At 40.3% G+C, this 19,047-nt stretch overlaps 1 protein-coding gene across 2 annotated transcripts in view; it reads right to left on the bottom strand.

Annotated features, from left to right (window-relative positions):
• LOC119475769 (gamma-aminobutyric acid receptor subunit beta-2) overlaps positions 1-19,047 on the bottom strand; it is a 70,684-nt gene that overhangs the window by 34,045 nt on the left and 17,592 nt on the right. For both annotated transcript variants that reach the window (XM_037748778.1, XM_037748780.1), the window contains one exon: positions 4,031-4,251. In XM_037748778.1, the coding sequence (XP_037604706.1) occupies positions 4,031-4,251 (221 nt within the window). The remainder of the gene's footprint in view (positions 1-4,030; positions 4,252-19,047) is intronic.

Consider the following 19,047-nt stretch of genomic DNA (forward strand, 5'->3'; position numbering starts at 1 on the left):
AGAACTACTATGTTTCACATAGCCGTATTATAAGAGCTTTTCTTAAAGGTAATTTAATGCTTGTCATCACATTGGACATTGGTTTTTCACGTTGATAACTCAGAGCACTCAGACAGCACTTTTTTTGGGAAGTTACATGGTATAACTATTTCTTGATGAATAACAGTTTATCCATCCGCCCACCACTTCTGTGTGGCGTCTCCGCTGGTTGCCTGGCAACCTCACAGTGATGACTGTGACTCTGGGAAGTCACGATGCCTGGCTGTTGTTTGCCTAGAAATAGTTCCAGCACGTAATTCCAAGTAGAACCGCAACATGAAATGATTACATTTCTGTTTGTGTACGGACTAAACAAACTAGACACACCGTATTTGTTTGTGAGCTTTAGAGATGGTGTTAGGTGTATTGTTTAACTTTAGATAGCTAGCTGTTTCCCCTTGCTTCTTTATGTAAAGCTAAACTAATCCTGGATTTAACTCCATTCTCATTGCACAGACATGAGTGGCATTGATCTTCTCATCTAATTCTCAGCAAGGAAGCAAATACTAGTGTTTCCCAAACTATCCCATTAATGTTGAGAACAAAATACAAACTTTTTCCCTGAGTTAAGATAATGAATACATCTATTAATATTTTTGCATATTGTTATTCACATTTGTGTCCTTATTATGTCACAGTATAGATATTATAATATGCATAACCCCTATTATTATTCATATTTGATCTTCTTTGGTGCATGGTTTTACTACTGGCTTCTGCAATAACCCAATTTTCATCTCATGGACCATTAAAGTTTCATGTAGGCTTATCTAATTTATTGGCATTATAAATTAAATAACTAGATAATTTGTATTAGGATTTCAGGGGGCAGTAATATGCTGTTTCTGCATGTGTTGCATGGATTTGTGTGCACTCACTGACATGCGCAAGATCCCATGACCCAATTTAGGATTTTGTAAAAAATCTGGTCATCCTACTTACATGATATTGAGTGTCAAAGGTGATGGATTTCTTCTTCCTGTTTCAATCTAATCCCACATCATCCAAAGTAATATTTGCACTGACTTTGTGTCATAACTTCTGCTTGGGAAATGTGCAAACCCATATTCCAAGCGATTATGGATTTTTCATTTGCATATTGGATCCAACGGTTGAGTTGATACTGAGGTTATCCGTTTTAGCTCAGATGCCCTGACACAGGGATGATTTGTACTATTTGAGTTGTATATCAGCATAATCTGACCCTCACAATCTGCTAGTGCCTCTCTAGCTTTCTTCTGTATGCCTTTGTCTACATTTGATGTTCGAGGCAATGAGCACATTGGCTCGGATGTAAGAGGGAAGCACTTTAGCGCAATGATCAAGCACTATTCTTATTAAATGAATAGCAGGAGTTGCTGTAGTGTTAAATGTCACCGATTTCCTAGGGAACTGACATTATGTAGGGTACAGTATGTCGAGGATGTCACAATTTTGTTTTGAAAATTCCTTTATTCCCACATTGCAATAAACCTTAAAAGATGCAAAAAAACGACTTCATCAAACGACTTCAAAACCTGCCAAGCACTTTGCTTGATGCTGTGTTCACTGTGTGTAGGAATTGGATGCATAATGCTTTGCTTTTTCATCAAGTCAAGTGTCTGCAAATTACTTTAATCCCAACTATGATCTGGGAAGAATGGTTATGTCAGTAAACCAACTGTAAGTTTGACAGGAGTATTAGGTTTTTACCTGGGGATTTCTGATGTAATCTGAAGGCAACAAAATGTATCAGAGCGTAAAAAATAATTTAAAAAAATCTGATTCTAATTCACTTTGCGCTCGTGAATGCTCTGGCATAATTGGACAATGCGTTCAAGTGAAGGTCCCTTGCCCCTTGCAATAATACATTTAAGGAGCTAATTACTGTGCCTTTGTTTGGCAGAAAAGTCCTCAAGTGGGTAATATGAGCAATATATTCAGTATCATTCTAACAGATTTTTTTTCTTTGTCTTTCTTTCTTTCTTTAACTCAAGGCCTTAGCACTTGTTCCATGAAAAGTAAAATGTGACTGATTGTTGTTGCGAGATAAAGATCCAGATTTTAGTCCAAGAAAATGTAATGTTCAGAGGGCAAGTAGCTGCCATCGGATTTTGTGCTGCACTTTTCTCTCCTTAATATTTGTTTCTTTCTTTATCTCCTGCTTTTCTTCATCTTTAAACAATCTGATTGCTCTTCCTTCTCCTCCTTCCCCCTCTACTCTTGCTGTAACTACAATACTCGCCATATCCAGTAACTATTTACCCTTTTGTTGCCATTCAAGTGTTCAGAACCACTTGTACTTCAACACATTGCTTCCATTAAACCTGGGCATGTTTCTTTGGTTGACATGAAGGCAGTAAAAGAGACATACTGCAACCTTGTGTAAGAAACCTGTGCAAATTACAACAATGCTGAACACTAACAGGGCATTGGGTGAGTAATGAAGACAGACAACGTTGATGACGAGGACCAAAGAGAGCAATATACTGACTAATCCTCTCCTTAACACCCCTCTCTCCTTCTTTGTCTCATTGTCTCTCTATATATATATTTAATTTTACTCTCCCGCAGCAGTGCCAATGAGCTGCCATGATGGTCATTAAGATGTTATGGTTTTCAATAACTTTTTATAGTTTGGGCATCAGAGGCCTATTAGCAAAATGAACTGATGAGACATCAGTGAGGTGTGAGAAGTGCACTGTAATCATGTTAACTTTGAGAGGTTGAAACTCGGTGGAATGGGTCAATCAATTTATATTGTACAATAGGGGGTTTGTTTCTGGCAACTGGAAAACAGATGGGACATGTCATATTAACATATCACGCAAGAAAAAGCCTCAGTCTAGTTTCAAGTCTATATTCAGAATAGTATCTAAAGTAATGCTTACAAAGAAAAGATCAAATGTGATGTTTTTGTAAAATCAGTATTCTAGTCTTTGTAGCTTTGAAGCTGTCAACATTGTCTGAGAAACTCATCCATCACACTGAGTTTTTGAAAGGATTGTAAAAATTACAACCATATGCTCTTCAGTTGTTCTCTGGTGGGAGACATGACTAAGATGAATGGATGTTTCAATCATCTGACAAGATTCAATTCAAAGTCTAAATGAAATCACAATTAGGGATCCCATTTTGCAGTCAAAAATAACGTCACTGCTCAATACATTATTAATAGCTTTTTATGATTGAAAGGAAGAAAAGAGGTCTATGAGGGAATATCTAAAATGTTCCTTTTTTTCTCTCAGCCTCTGAAGGGGCATATGATTGAGCAATGACAGGGGAACGGAGAGAACAAAAGAAACAAACTTGTGCTGGAAGCCGTAGCTCACAAGCCAAGGTCAGACGGTGTTTTGTTATCAGCGGTATTGAAGAGTGTGGATCACGTCAGCCTCTAAATTTCTCTCTTTCAGGTTCTGATTATTTCTCTGAGGAGAACACATGGAATGCAGTTTACAGAGCAAATACTGTATGTATGCTGTAACACTGAAAGTTGAACTTTACATTTACTTTTTTTTACACTTTTGGTGGGGATGTAAATTATGCAGATACTTTGTAAAAGAGTTGACTTTAGTGTTACAGTGTTGGTGTTAGTTGGTGATGTGCACATGTCCTGTAAATGAGGATACAAGTAGGTCACTACATTCTAATTTTCGCCCAGGGGCAATATTGCACCTCACATCAGTAGTTTTCTTCATCTGGCTCTAATGAGCTAATTACTGACTGAGTCTGATGCAGCAATAATGGACTTATTGTTGTGTATAAAGTTGGTAGAAGTTTGATTTCTTTTCACCGAGGTTATTTGATTTTTTAAAATAGGAAGTACACACACAAAAGATTAAACCTGAAGTGTTTGACAACATGAAGTGGAAATTACTACAATTTGTGCAGCGTTGTCTATCATTATCTGGTGCCATCCAGCATTTGAGAGACATTATTTTCAGTTTCACACGTCTAACACCTTGGTTTTGCTGTGCAGTCAAAAATGTTATTTGAAGAGATTAAATCTCACCTTAGACCGTACAGTACGGTTCCGTCCGGGTGCAGTCGGATCATTCTATTTTTCACTGTGACACCGTGGACAAACGACTTCTTGTCGTTGAGGAAGTAGGTGTCGGGGACCCAGAGCTGGTCAGCCACCCGGTTATCTAAGGTCAGGTTGAGGGGGATCTCAGAGTAGGACAGCCTTTTGTCTCGCCAGGCCTGCTGGAAGTACATCGTCAATGTGTAGTCCTGGAAGCGCACAGAGAGGGGGCAAAGGAGGACAGAGAGGGGGGAAGGGAGGGAGGCAAAGAGCCAGAAAATCAGAGAGGAAGGAGACGGATGAAGTGGGGAGGAAAGTGGCCGGGAGAGGAAGGAAGAGAGATGGATGAAACAGGAGAGAGATGGAGAGAAAAGAGAGGGAAGACACGGTTATTCCAAAAATCAACCATTTCACACAGCTGCTCTGCTCCACTGCAAGCTCTCAGATTAGACCAAACTAGCCTTCAATATTGGATGAAGTTCACTTAAAAGCAAATGGAACAGTAGGAGTACAGGCCAAAAAACTCTCAGTACAAAGCAATGGGGAATTCCTCCTTTTCATAGAAACATGAGGGTTAGACAGACAGTGTGAAAGAGTGTGTATGTGTCAGAGAGGGGAAGAGAGTCAGAGAAACAGATGGTTTGGGTTCATGTGGGAGAGAGAGAGAGTGCGTGTCTGTTAATATATGATAAAAATATGTGCATGGCTTGCTCATTTGGTTTATTGTTTGTGTGTATGTGACACATAGATGCAGAGAGAGAGAGAGAGAGAGAGAGAGACCACATGTTCCAGACAAATGAAAATAACCTCCAAGCAAACCTCCAAAATCTGTTTGACAAAATATCTCCTATATGCTCTATTTGCTTTGACAGTAGCTGTCTTCCTGGGATTAAGTATTGCTTGTGAAATGAGCTCACTATGTAGTTCTTGCATAACATATTCACCCATTTTCTTCTGTCTGTCCTCCCACAACCAGAATAACAGACCATCCTCTCGCATCACATCAAGTCGCGCACTGACAGCACATATAGCCTTTGAGGGACTGTATATGTCTGCTTTACATAGCGAAGTGAGACATCAAAGAGTGTTGGACATAATATGCATATGTGTCATCATCATATGCATGGATGGGATGAATACGAATCTTGTCTGTGCAACGGTGTTACTGAGGCAAGCTTGTGTGATTTTATTTTATTCATACACTTGGAGGTACCCTGTAGGGTTTTTGACTACTAGTTGTGCTATAGAGCAATGGTTTTAGTGTTTTTCTGTATAATTTTTGGCTGGACCGCAGAAAGCCAGCCCTACATACACAAAAAGTCTTATAAAGTTTAGTTAAGTTTATATATACTAAAAAATAAATCAGCTTGGCATATGTAATGCTTCGTTTCAGTACTAAAGCAACGCACCTATCGTACACTCATACACAACAAACAGCGTTGTCCATTATTCTGAAACAACAGGAGATAGTCACATGTTTCTCGGACAACTATTTTTCTATAGATGTGGCTAATTAAAGCTTAAACATGAAGGGGATCAATGAGCGAAAAAAAAAAAAAAATAAATACATGATTCAACGATCAGTCGATGATTGGCAAGACTCGACCAATCAGATTCGACTATGTAAGTTCTTAGTCATGGACACCCCTATTATGATGACACACACACAAAACCTGAAACCTGATACAATAGGTTAATAATGTATAAACAAACAGAGGACGTTTGATGACTTGCAGTGAAATTCCCTGATGCTAAATCTAGGACATGATAAAACAGTCAAGCCAGCAGTCAGATGCTCATGTAGCTCACTGAAGTACATAGCCTACCAATCATCCATGAAAAACTAAGTGAAATAAACTTGCTGTATCAGGGAACTTTTTTGTCATGACTGGCACATCCACTTCCTGGCAAAGAGGCTGAACATGCATTTTTGAATATGCCCGTCGGCTACAGATCTGACATCCACACAGCACCTTGGGAACTGGAGGCTTGGATATTGACTGGATGGAGTCAGGAAAACAGGAACAGCTTTTCTCGGCGAAGCCCTTGTTTGACTGAAATAGCTTTTGTCATGTTGTTGTTGTTTGTGCCTTATTTGGCTGGGGGTGCTGACAACTACGAGTTTAAGAATTGAGTTTCTCAAAAGACATAAATAGTATAGTGGCAATTCCAGCGTTCAACACTATAATTGGACTTGGAATGGGAATAGACCGATTTCACAAAATCTAGGCCAAAAGCTGTATCGGATTGATGGGATTTCCATTTTTTTCATATATGAAAGAAATGCTGAAATGCCTCATTTAAGTTAGTTTGATGAAAAACAATTGAAGGGGTATGTAGAGGCTTAGCGACATGTTGGATGATTGCCACAAAAATGAGGCAGTTCCTGCATAAAAACATGGAAATAGCAGAATAATCTTTGTCAATAATCTTTTTTCTCACTTATAGAACTGTAGAGGTCTAATATCTTTGTGGCTTTCCACTTGCACCAACGGGTTCTTGGCTGCATGTGCTGCCCGCCCTGTTTCGGTGGTTATGTAACAGCTCACACTCCACTCTTTCTGGCATGCTGTGCAGCGCTGCACATGTGGCTGAAGAGATGCTTGTTGCCATGTAGTCCTCCTAAACTACCGTCGCTGCATTCATCAATACACACCATCAAACAGGAGGGTTTACTGTGATGTTTGAAACATCAGAGAGGCTTTCTTGTTGACACACACATACTGTACAAACAGTGTCTCTTCCTGTCTTGTTAGAAGTGTGGACATTGGAAATTTACATCTGCAGATGATACTACATCAAGTAATCAGGCCGGTCTCATACACTGTTTGTAGCTATACCTATGAAAAGACTTGCACTGTAATTTGTGTATATCCCACAAAATAATTTGTGTGTAATTGAAGTAATAGTGAACCAGGAACTATAAAGAGAATGCAGCGTAGGAAGGTCAGGGTGAATGGGTGGGTCAAAAAATACCACATTTTGCCCAGGAGACTGGCGTTTGTGTCCCGTGTGAAACCAGAAGTCAATGTTGATGTATTTGAAATGTAACTGAACGCCACCTCTGTATTTATTTTAAGCCAAACCTAACTAAGTCAATATTTTCCTAAACCTAACTAAGTAGTTTTGTTGCCTAATCCTAACCAAGTCCATATTTTCCTAAACCTAACTAAGTAGTTTTCTTGCCTAAACCTAAGGAAGTTGTTTCCTGGAAGTCTATTTTGAAAAGAGTGTATGCATGTAACAAGCAGAAATTGACACTTGTTGCTGGACATTCGTAGGAAAATGAATGAAAAAGGAGGAATAACTTTTTTGTAAAATGAACCGTTGAATGAGAAAACATTGCAAAAAATGCATGTGGTTCCAAATAGACACATGTGCTATACTGTATATGTGTGTGTTTTTGTTGCGCCTCAGGGATCACAGCCAGGGTTGAACTAGGATGGATGAAAACAATGCAGCTGTTATTTTTACCTGGCACTCTGGATGAACTGTGTAATATTGCAATATGTTAACAACAGGGATTAGATAACAAGAGTCATGATCTTGTGTATTACATCACTTGCCAGCCCCAGCACTCATAATAGGCATCATTTGTAAAAGCTATCAGCTATTCTGGCATATGCACAACTCTCCTCATCACCATGGAGTCCACTTTCTGAATCTGAAGTACTCTTAAGTAGCCGTGAGAAGTTCGAAAAAAAAGCTGACAGCCATGATGGAGTAAGAAGGTATGCGATGAGGGGCGTGATTATTAAAGAGTGAATATTTCCATTGTCATCCCAGAGAGCCTATTATTGCTGGCCTATCTACTTGAAGAAGCCGTGGTTTGCATTGTGGGACGGTGCCACTGTGGCTAGTTGACCGTGAACATAAAGCTCTCGTCAAAGACAGCTATAGTGTGCCCCTCTCTTTCTCTCTCTCTGTGGGAGGAGGAGGTTGTAAATCACCAGAATAACTGCAGCGGCTGTGTGCATGTAAGTGCAAGGGAGGCTGTCATAACAACAGTCATAATGAGCATCAGTACATAAACTATGTCGGAGAGAGAGAGAGAGAGAGGGGGAGAAATGGGAAGAGAAAGGAAAGGAGACAGAGAGTGATGCAGGAAGAATGATGTTGGATTTATGAGTGCAGAATATGCTGTGCCGCCAAGCTGCCAGGGAAAGGACAATACAAAGTGATGATTATATTCTCGCACACAACGCCACGACAGAATGTGAGAATCCATTATAACTAATAACTAATATTCAGTTCCACAGCACGCCTCCCGCTGTGTTAATGTTTCCTCATTTTGAAGATTCTTTTTTTTTTTTATTAAATACATTTCTTATCATTGTAAATCAGTCAGCTACCTCCTGTTCTGAAAAGTGAAGCCAATGCAGAAGTGCCTTAAACTTGCATTATTTCTAACAGCCAGCAGGGGGCGACTCCTCTGGTTGCAAAAAGAAGTCTGATTGTATAGAAGTCTATTAGAAACTTGATTTATTACCTCAGTAAACATTGAAAACATGAATTTATGGTCTCAAACGCTAGTTTCAAGTCTTCTTCAATACAGCATGATGTTCATTTAGTTAATTATGGTCCCATTTAGAGTCAAATAGACCATAAAGCAGGGGGTGCTTTAGGGCGTGTCTACCTTGTGATTGACAGGTCGCTACCATGGCGTTGTCCGGTCTGGCTGTTTTTGTCTTAGAACTTGAACACTTTCACAGTGTGTTTTCAGTTCATGAAAGTTAATTATAACATTCCTGGTTGCCTGAAAATGTCTTCAGCATTTGGTTGTACTTAGCTTAGATGTCACTTCTGGTTGCAAAAAAACAAGATGGTGCCGGCTAAAACACTGACACTGTGAGATCATCTCAATTTTGTGTGCTGACTCCGCTCACCTGACCTACTGTACACTGAGAGAGGCAGCGTCATCACCACTCTGCAGTAGCTCCTAGCTATCTGTGAGGAAAATTGAACAACCTACAATTATTCGCCAACAAGTATTGAAATTCTGACCTCATCATCTCGAGTCATCTTGCCCCAAGCCACAAACGGGTGAAAAGCCTCAATTAGTCATAATGACCAGGGTCTCTTCTGATATGAAAGCAGTTTGGGCCAAATGTAAGCCTGTTACTGATATTTACACTGATTGGAATAAAGTTAATATGCAGATTGTGGAACATAAATGAAAAACCTTGCTTAGTAAAAGCCCCTTTAGGCAGTCTAGTGCTGTTCAAGCTCAGTTGGAAACTCTGAAATTAGAGTCTGAAGTACAGCCATTTTACTGAAAAATACACATTTGATGAGGAAACATAATAGCTGTAAGAATCACCATAGTGTTTCTCTTTAACTTGATTAATAATTAGTCAGGAAAACAGCTTAAATAACAGTCAAAAGCTGAGTGGTGAATATCTGCTTGCAATGCAGCAATGGCCAGTAAATAACAGTTAGATGTAGGTATAATGGGATGTATGAAGTTTAAAGTGACTGCTCTATCATGTGAATGGGTGGGAACTGGCTGTTAAAGGAACAGTGTGTAACATTTAGGGGGATCTATTAGCAGAAATGGAATATAAAATTAATAATTCTTTAGAGTATAATCACCTGAAAATATGATTTTTTTTTTGTGTGTGTGTTTTCGTTACCTTAAAATGAGTTGTTTATATCTACATGCGCAGCGGGTCCCTTCACGGAACCGGCCGCTATGTTTCTATGGTAGCTCAAAACAGACAAACCAAACACTGCCTCTAGATACGGCCATTCGCGTTTTCATGTTTTCAAGTCGGCCACCATAGTTCTCCAGCATGCTTGGCACACAGGATAAGTTTTAGTTGGTTACAATCTGCAACCTGCAACCACTAGATGCTGCCAGATCCTACACACTGCACCTTTAAGGATTCAACTGGTGATCACCAGATCTGTGTGTGCACAGATGACCTCATGTTCCTCCCTGGAGCTCTGTTTCTTAATTGAACACACAATCTGTGACAAAGCCCGGCCCACACGCTCTATACTCCCATCCAGATGATGTGTTCCCAAAAGTAGGCTACTCCTGCAAACTTCAAGTTTGTGTTTCATTACTGAAAGGGCACATTTTACTGCCAGAGTCACTGTGTGTGGGCAGATTTGTCAGACAGAGGCAAAGTTTCCAGACAATGCTATATATAGTATATGCTCGGTCAGTCAGCCCTTCAGGCAGCCAAATTGTGCAAAATCTCATATTGGCATTTCATGCCATGGATATTACAGTTTGAGTCTGATATGATTTGACTGCCAGGGAGACTCATGAATGCCAAAAGTGTTAGTAAGTAACCATCCCACATTGCACAAATGAATAACAAGTCACATGCTTTGCACTTGTCAAGACTCGCCTGTGCCCTAAATTGGCCTTGAATATGAATAATCACAGCTGTGAAGGCGTTGGTATAGTTCTTTGTATATAAGGCATTAACATATTTATATTTTTAATCTCTTTTAATCATTACTTTTTATAGTGTTTCTTGTATTGTAATGCATTATACGTAATGTCTTATTTATTTTTTTTACCTGGACCTTGGGTCTGCAATGAAGTTTGAATTGGATTGAAATCTATACCTGTCTCAGCCTCTATTGTTTAGCATTATTTTCCCAGAATTATAGAAAAAAAAACTTGTGGAGAAAAACAAACAATTGGAAATCAAAACCAAAAAAAAAGATGCTCCAGCTGCCCACTCTGACCTCGTCAACCCCGCTCATCCTCCAAGCTGCCCTGTCCACCAACCCCTCACATCTCACCTCCACCCCCCGCACCACATGGCTTCTCTTGGGCCGCGAACAGCATGACGAACTAATATTAGACTTATTTAGTTGGACTGTTCGAAGCCCTCCTACAACCATACTTTGTGTATGAATTGTTCCAACTTTGTTTTGGTCTTGTAATTGATCATTTGTGTTGTCTCTGTAGATGGGAATTATTAACAGCTCTACACAGAGCTTTATAGCATCTTTCAGCTCATTGCTTCGGTTTTGAGACTTGTAATCCTTTCAGTTCACTCTTACTGTTCTCGTAGCGTTTTCAGCCATAGTAGGCAGCTGTTTTCCCCCAAAAAGCTCTAAATGCCCAAAGTAGGCTACCTGCCCAACACAGACGGCAGACAAGCAAAGTTAGCAACTACCTGGTGAACACAGCGGAGCAAGTAGTTGCTGAAGAACCAGATATTGCCCTCTGTGGATAGTGGATACCAAAAACAGGGTGGACTAACATTCACCAGGTGGCCAGAAACACATTGATTTTGATGTGTGCTGGATGTGTAAATAAGCAACAGTTCAAGTATAAACCTAAGACGTGATAGTATGTCTATTGTGTTCACAGCTTGTTTCCGCTGCCCCCAAATGGCCAAAAAAATAACATATTGCAGGCTTAAAGTTAGGGAAAGATTGTAGTGTGGGTACAAAAAAAAGATTAAGGTTAGGAAACATTAAAAAAAAAACATACCCCAACCACTTTGTTTTGCAATTCGAAGGCGGGGTACACCCTGGACAGGTCACCAGACTATCGGAGGACTTGTAATTCATATACAACCGGCAAAATCAATTTGTGTGTAATTAACGTAATTGCGAACCAGGAAGAGTGACAAAAGCCGCATTGGGAGGAGGTCGGGGTGGATGGGTGGATCAAAAAATACCGGACTTTCGCCCAAGAGCCCAGCGTTTGTGTCCAACCAGAAGTCGACGTTGATTTATTTGTCACGTAAATCATGTACTTAAGCCAAACCAAGTTCTTTTCCTAATCTTAACTTAGTTTTGTTGGCTAATCCTAACCAAGCTGATGTTTTCCTAACCCTAACTAATTAGCTTTCTTGCTTAAACCTAAGAAAGTTGTTTCCCCCGAAGACGGAAGACTGTATGCATGTAACAAGCGGGAATTGACACAGGGATAGGAGAGAGGTAGACAGGGGTCACAATTTATGTGGCCACAGGAGGTCATTCTCAATTAAACATAGGTCTTGAACAAATAACTAAATCTGTTATTTTTCTTGTCAGGTAGTGCTTTGAAAGGAAACTGACAAAAATGAAGAGTATGAGGTGGATGAAGAGGTGGAGGAGATGTAGAAAGAGTGAGGGACAGCCTGAGAAAAGCTGGATAATGAAGATTGAGAAAAATGTCGGGGAGAGACGGGGTACGATGGGAGGAAAATGGGGATAGGGAGGGTTAAGTCTGAAAGGGAGAGTGAAAAGAGAGAGGGTTCACATTGAGGATGACTATATAGCGAGAACTGGTTATATATCTAATTTTTCTTCCCATTACCCTTGAAGCCAGTTTTCCATTTGAGAGCTGTGGAATGGTGTGGTGGGTTTGCTGGAAGAGATGGGGGCTGTGGGAGGGTTTTAGAGAGGAGGGGGTAAATGAAAGGCACTGGAAAGCTCAGTGGAGCAGTGATGCAAATTGCTTTTATTCTCACAGCTCTTCACTTCCAGTCTCTGATTTCAGCACCAGCACTGACCTCCCTCTGCTCCTCTCTCCCTCCCCTCTTTTATCCCTTTCCTCATCTGCCCCATCCATTCCCTTTTCCCTCTCTTTCATCTGATTTTTTTTTTCTATTTCATCTCCCATTTTCCCCTCATTCCTTTACACGAATCTCCTTCCATCTACTTCTCCCTATAGCTTCCCCTCTCTCCTATATTCCCTCTCTCTCTCCATCCATCTCAATCTCAGAGGACCTCCTGTTGCATATATTTGCATGTGGTAAAAAAAAAAAGGGAAGCGGGAACACATTGGCGGTGAGTATGAATGGCTTAGATCATTACCACTAAACAGGCACAGCCGAGGGAGCCGTCTAGAGAACAAGACAGGTGTTGGATCAGCTTCTGAGGTGTTTTATGGGTTCCGAAGGGCCCATTCACATTTGAATATCTCCTCAATAAAGATTGGGTGTTCATCTCCAAAATTGGCATATTTTGCATTCAGGTAAAAGGGCACCCATTCGATTGATTGGCAAAAAAAAGCATGGACGGATGGTTTACAAATACTGAAAACTAGGTATATGTTGCTTTAAATGATTTCTATAGTGCACTGACCTTGAAGTGTGGCACTGAATCCGAAAGCAGCCTGCCTCTGAATCCTCCTCTACCTCTATCCTCTCTGTGTCTGGCATCCTCTCTCCTCTCCTCTCTTTGAAATACCTTTCACGGGGAGGAAATGTGATCTCTCCACCGCTCAGTCATATGTCCATACCCCACTCTATCATCCCCCCTACTTCAGTTCCTCCGAAAAAGCCCTCCAACAACAAGTGGCTTTCAATTTCCTGTCTCACGCCGTCCTCATGCCGTCAGCGACAGGGTATGAAGAACCTGGCATAGGGCACAACATTTCCAAAGAGGCCCTAATAATAAACATGCCTATCCCCGCAGAGCTGAGTGACATATATTCCCCCAGTCTCTGGAGATCTGTGTATGGAGTCCTTACGATTCAGCCCTGTATCTGGAACAGCTTGTGCACTGCGTGTTGTAAATCTGCAACAGGAACGCATACAGGGGCTGCTGCAGGGGTTTCATTTGGCCCGTTTGCCCCAGAATAAATAATGTAAATATATTTCAACCCAACAGTCAGACTGTGACAGCTTAAACAAAATCTAAAAATATATCAAAATAGTAGGACTGTTAAAGTTAACACAATAATAATGCGTTAATGCAAATTTGCATTAACGCAATTGATCTTTCAGAGGTTGTAGTGGGCTCAGTTATAAAGCTAATGAAGTTAAGATACTGACATTATATGAAACTAAAAGAAGGAATCCATTGGTACCAACCGTGTCATACTGGCTCGTCGCGAAAGAGGCTAAATAACGTTCAAAAATGTTGCTAATTTTTGGTGGGGAAAAACGGGCATGGCTAATTTCAAAGGGGTCTCTTGACCTCTGACCTCAAGATATGTGAATGAAAATAGGTTCTATTAGACTCTGTATACTTTTTGTATTTTTCTTCCCTAAAGACCATTTCCTTAGTTTATAGCATGTCAGAAACTAGATAACAGATTTCAATAATGCCCAGACAGACTTGTTTTCTTGTACTTTGTCTAAGCTCCCCTTCCATCACACTGCTCCTCTCTCTCTCTCTCTCTCTCTCTCTCTCTCCCTCTCTCTCTCTTTCTCTGTTTCTCTCATCCCTCTCTCTCTATATATCCCCATTTCCTTCAGTACGCTTCCATCATTTAGTCTGGCCTGGACATTGCTTTCAAGAGGGCTTGCTGCTGAAGGTGAATCAAATTTAGAGGCACCTTTTTTTTATTTCTTCCTCAGAGCTATCCCAAAGCAGAGGTTCACAGCTTTGCCAGTTGGCAGTCGTGCAGCTTAACTGACTACATACAATTTATTAGAGTCGATTGGAGCATCTGCAGGCCCTTTTGTGTCCCCGGAGAGGAGTAGAGTGGAGTGGCAATTCGAGAGAGGGGAACGGTTGGTGGTGGTGGTGGTGGGGGGGTTGATGGGGAAGAGAAGAGAGGGCAGAGCAGGACGCAAATTATTAGGGTGGCTTTTGAATCCCACTGGAAGACAGGGAGGAAGTTGATGGAGGTTTCACTCTCAGCTGTCATTCAAACTAGATGGAAGGTTATAGCTGGCCAAAGAGATGGGGGAAAAATTAGTTTATGTCTGTGCATATCATTTGTCCTGCTTACTGCTTCTCCTGCTTGAAGAGATGTGGTTGTGTGGTTGTGCATGTGGGGGGCATTGATGCACATACATTGTGTATGTGTGTGTTTGAGTTATTGTGCAGCTAAATATACAGTATGTAGCTGTGAGGGCGGTCAAAGTTAACGAGATAATAACACAAATTTGTTTTAATGCCACTAATTATTCAATGCATTAATCGATCTTTCGGAGGTTGTAGCTGGTTTTACAGCTAGCAGCTAGAATATACTGGCATCCTATGAAACTAAAGAATCCATTGGTACCAACCATGTCATACTAGCTCGTCACGAAGTAGGCTGAATAACGCTCTAAAGTTGCGCTAAATTTTGGTGAGGAAAAACTGGTTTGGCCATTTTCAAAGGGGTCCATTGACCTCCGACCTCATGATGTGTGAATGAAAATGGGTTCTATGGGTGCCCACGAGTCTCCCCTTTACAGACATGCACACTTTTGATAATCACATACAGTTTGGGGGCAAGTATTAGTCAAGTCAGCACACTGACACACTGACAGCTGTTGTTGCCTGTTGGGTTTGAGTTTGCCATGTTATGATTTGAGCATATTTTGTATGCTAAATGCAGTACCTGTGAGGGTTTCTGGACAATATTTGTCATAGTTTGGTGTTGTTAATTGATTTCCAATAATAAATATATACATACATTTGCATAAAACAAGTATATTTGCCCCTCCCATGTTGATAAGAGTAATAAATACTTGACAAATCTCCCTTTAAGGTACATTTTGGACAGATAAAAAAAGTGTGATTAATTTGCGGTTAATCGCGATTAAATATTTTAATTGATTGACAGCCCTAGTAGTTGTATGTCTGTTTTACCACAAACATGCCAAATTGATGCCTTTCTGGTGCTGCTAAATCTTTAGACAGCTGTCCTTTGACTACTACACAATCACAATTCACACACAAATACACTGATCCACTGGAGGAGCCCCACATCTCATGCATTATGGAGGTCTGGGGAACAGAGGAAGAAGCTGATTGCTATTCAAACAGAGTACCAAGAAGCACACACCACATATACACATTGTCAACAGCGGGATAATGCAATATATAGACATCTGTGGGTCGATGGCGCGTATAGAGCTTGAGTGAGTACAGAACAATGGTTATCAACCTATATCTGAACAAATCCAGTTTATGTGTGTGTGTGTGTGTGTGTGTGTGTGTGTGTGTGTGTCTTGTGTATGTCTTTTTTCTTTGTCTATGTACAAAGTTGTGGGTCCAGATTTGATGGCCTGCATACAGCATCTCCTTGAGCAAGGACACCCTTGAAGAAGCAATATCTCCTCACAGTCGGATTGACCTACAAGAGACGCAGGGGTGCTTTAGGAGGGTGTCAGCTTCAGTGTGTGTGTGTGTGTGTGTGTGCTCGCATACCTATCCAACAGTGGACCGAGCAGCCAACAGGGGACATTTTTGAGGTCCACTAATGGTCGTGCTTTAAATCATGCTAAAATCATCTCTAAAACCTTTTGTTCATTTATTGTAACTTTAGCCAAAAGTGGACCTGCAGGTGTGTGAGCGTGACAGTTCATACAGGAGTTTGAACAACTTACAAACACACGTTGTTTTATCACACTCCTCTATAGTACGAAGGCTTGCAAGGTGGGGTATAATGGAAATAATGGTCCTCACTTGGTCACTGTAGGATGATAGTCCACTGCTGGAAATGTAGGAATGAAAATGTGTGTGTGTGTGTGTGTGGCAATTTCATACAAGGATAACGAAAGAGTGGTATTGTGGAAAGTAATTCAATCCATCTTCACAGTACTACCTACCAAAACCACAAATAAATTATGTGAGGAACGTATTCTCATGCAACGGTTCGTATGATATTTTACGAAAAAAGTATTCCACCTTTTTCGTTCATTTTCCTACGAATGTCCAGCAACACGCGTCGTCATTTTCCGCTTGTTACATGAGTACAGTCTTTTCAAAATTAAATTTCGTCTTCACAGGAAGTAACTTTAGGTTTAGGCAACAAAACTACTTAGTTAGGTTGAGGAAAAGATCAACTTGGTTAGGATTAGGCAACAAAACTACTTAGTTAGGTTGAGGAAAAAATCTTAATTTGGCTTAAAAAGACTCCAGAAGTGGCGTTACTTAAGTACAGAAGTTACGTGACAAATTAATCAACGTTTACTTCTGGTTTCACACGGGACACAAACGCCGGTCTCCTAGGTGAAAGTCTGGTCTTAAAAGTATTTAATTTAATGGCTTTCATTCAAACTGTCTTGAATGAATATCCTAATCGCCAGATATAGCTTTTAAGAACTGAGGTAAAGGTGCTGAGAGGGTCGAGTGTGATAAAGTCAGTGCTGGAAATGGGTAAAACTTACCATGGAAAACCTACTTTGGAAAGTTTGACTATTTCTTGTGGAAGAAATATTCCTAATGAAAAAAAGTTTAATACAGAGGTCTGGGGAATAACCAGACTACCAGGAACATTTGACATTTACTGAGTTTTTCCAAATGTCACTTTTCAGCTTTTTAATGAAATTGTATTCACCTCCACTCTATTGGAGTTGTGGCAGAAGTCTCATCAGCAGATTGCACTATAACCTGATGAATGTGTACAGGTACATACAACATATAGAGTATAAAAGATGCTTATTTCAATACAATCAGCCCTTTCATTTGCGTGATGAGAATATTTTCATATTTTTGTCCTACTTCAAAGACTTTGCATGTTAAACACCTTGAATCTGAAATGTGGTTTCAAACATACAACAGTGAATAGTAATAGTTAATAACTTGATATGAGCATCCAAAAGCCTTAATACTCATAGTACTCTGGAATGAAAGTGCGTCTCACACAAACCCGACTAGTGGTCAACACTAATCCTCACGATGTTATCTGTTTTTCCAGGGAGTTGTTTCTCTCCCCATCTCACCCTAACTGACCTCTTTAACTGGTGGGAGAGATCAAGATTATAGACTTGTTTTTTCATTTCATTGCCATTGGCAAAAAAAAAAGTAAAAAAAACCTGCAATCCCAATTTTACTTAGAGTGTGTCCACCAGAACTCCTTTTTGTAATTGCTGTTTAAAGTTTGATATCGATCAAACAGAGGGCAGACTGGCTACAACAGAAAACGTACACTGCATCGTTCCATATATAAATATAAAATCTGCTACCCCACAGAGGAACAGAGGGTGATAAAACACAAGAGTCGACTGCTTCCTCCTGCCTCTTCCTGGCGAGCTCTCCCACTACTTACCAAGCAATAAAACACTTAGCACTGCAATGCCACAGACATGTAGAACACACTTATGAAATCCTAAGAGCATCAGTGCACAGAATAACAACCCATACACCAATACGAAGGGATGGACATACATTTATTGCATGCAATCTCCATGAGTGGGAGATGCACACGTGGGAGAAATTACAGTAGAAGTTTGAAACACTTAACATGCCTGGCTAACCTCTCATCCAGGTGTTCTCTTCTCTTAATGTTTTCGTTTGAATTCACTCCCACAGTTGACAACATAAGGATGGATAATAAAAAAAAGCTCCAGGCTTCATCTTTAGCATAGATGCTGATATAAAACTCCCTCTAATAGCACAACAGACAACAGCATCACTTGCTCTTGGCTTCATTTTTCCCAACTGTACCACTTTCCTGGAATCAAAAGACAGAGAGAACCACAAAGGAAGCTCTAAGCTAAGATCCTGAGCTACAACGCTATGAAGACAATGATTTATTTTTTTCTGATTATACTGTAATAAATGTACATTCACATTGAGCTCAAATTGCACTGTTAAATAAATAAGACAACTGAAGAAAGTGACGTGATTTGCAAAACGTATCACGCAAACCAAGAGCAACTTCTGCATCATCCCTCTCAACGCTATCCCATTTTCAGCTTTCAGTGTCATGTTCAGCTGCAGTGTGAAAACCAATCCACACCCCGCCGTCTCTCCCGTTTGGCCATTATCAACTTCTCGTATTTCGACATGCTGTGATAAAGCAGAATCTAGTCTTGTGCTCCATTGACAACTGTCGGTTTCCACGCCCTGTGAAATCTCTGTGATAGTGCCAGACATGAGCCAAACCACAGTGACCCAAAAGACCAATTATAAGGCTTTGATGACAAGGCAAAACAACAGAACCATGTGAGTAAATCTTCTCAGCTTGTAAGAAACACACATATAATTAAATGTCATTCAAAAACACTTATCTTACACAAAGCAAATACAAAGACCTTTCAAAATGCACCATTTTCTCTTTGTTTTTGGCCTTTAATCCACACTGGCATTATCAAACCCGCCAAAATGCAGCTTTTTGAAAATGCTCTCCCACTGTGGATACCTTTTAAAACTGCTGG

Source organism: Sebastes umbrosus, chromosome 17, assembly GCF_015220745.1.
Source record: "Sebastes umbrosus isolate fSebUmb1 chromosome 17, fSebUmb1.pri, whole genome shotgun sequence".
NCBI lineage: Eukaryota > Metazoa > Chordata > Actinopteri > Perciformes > Sebastidae > Sebastes > Sebastes umbrosus.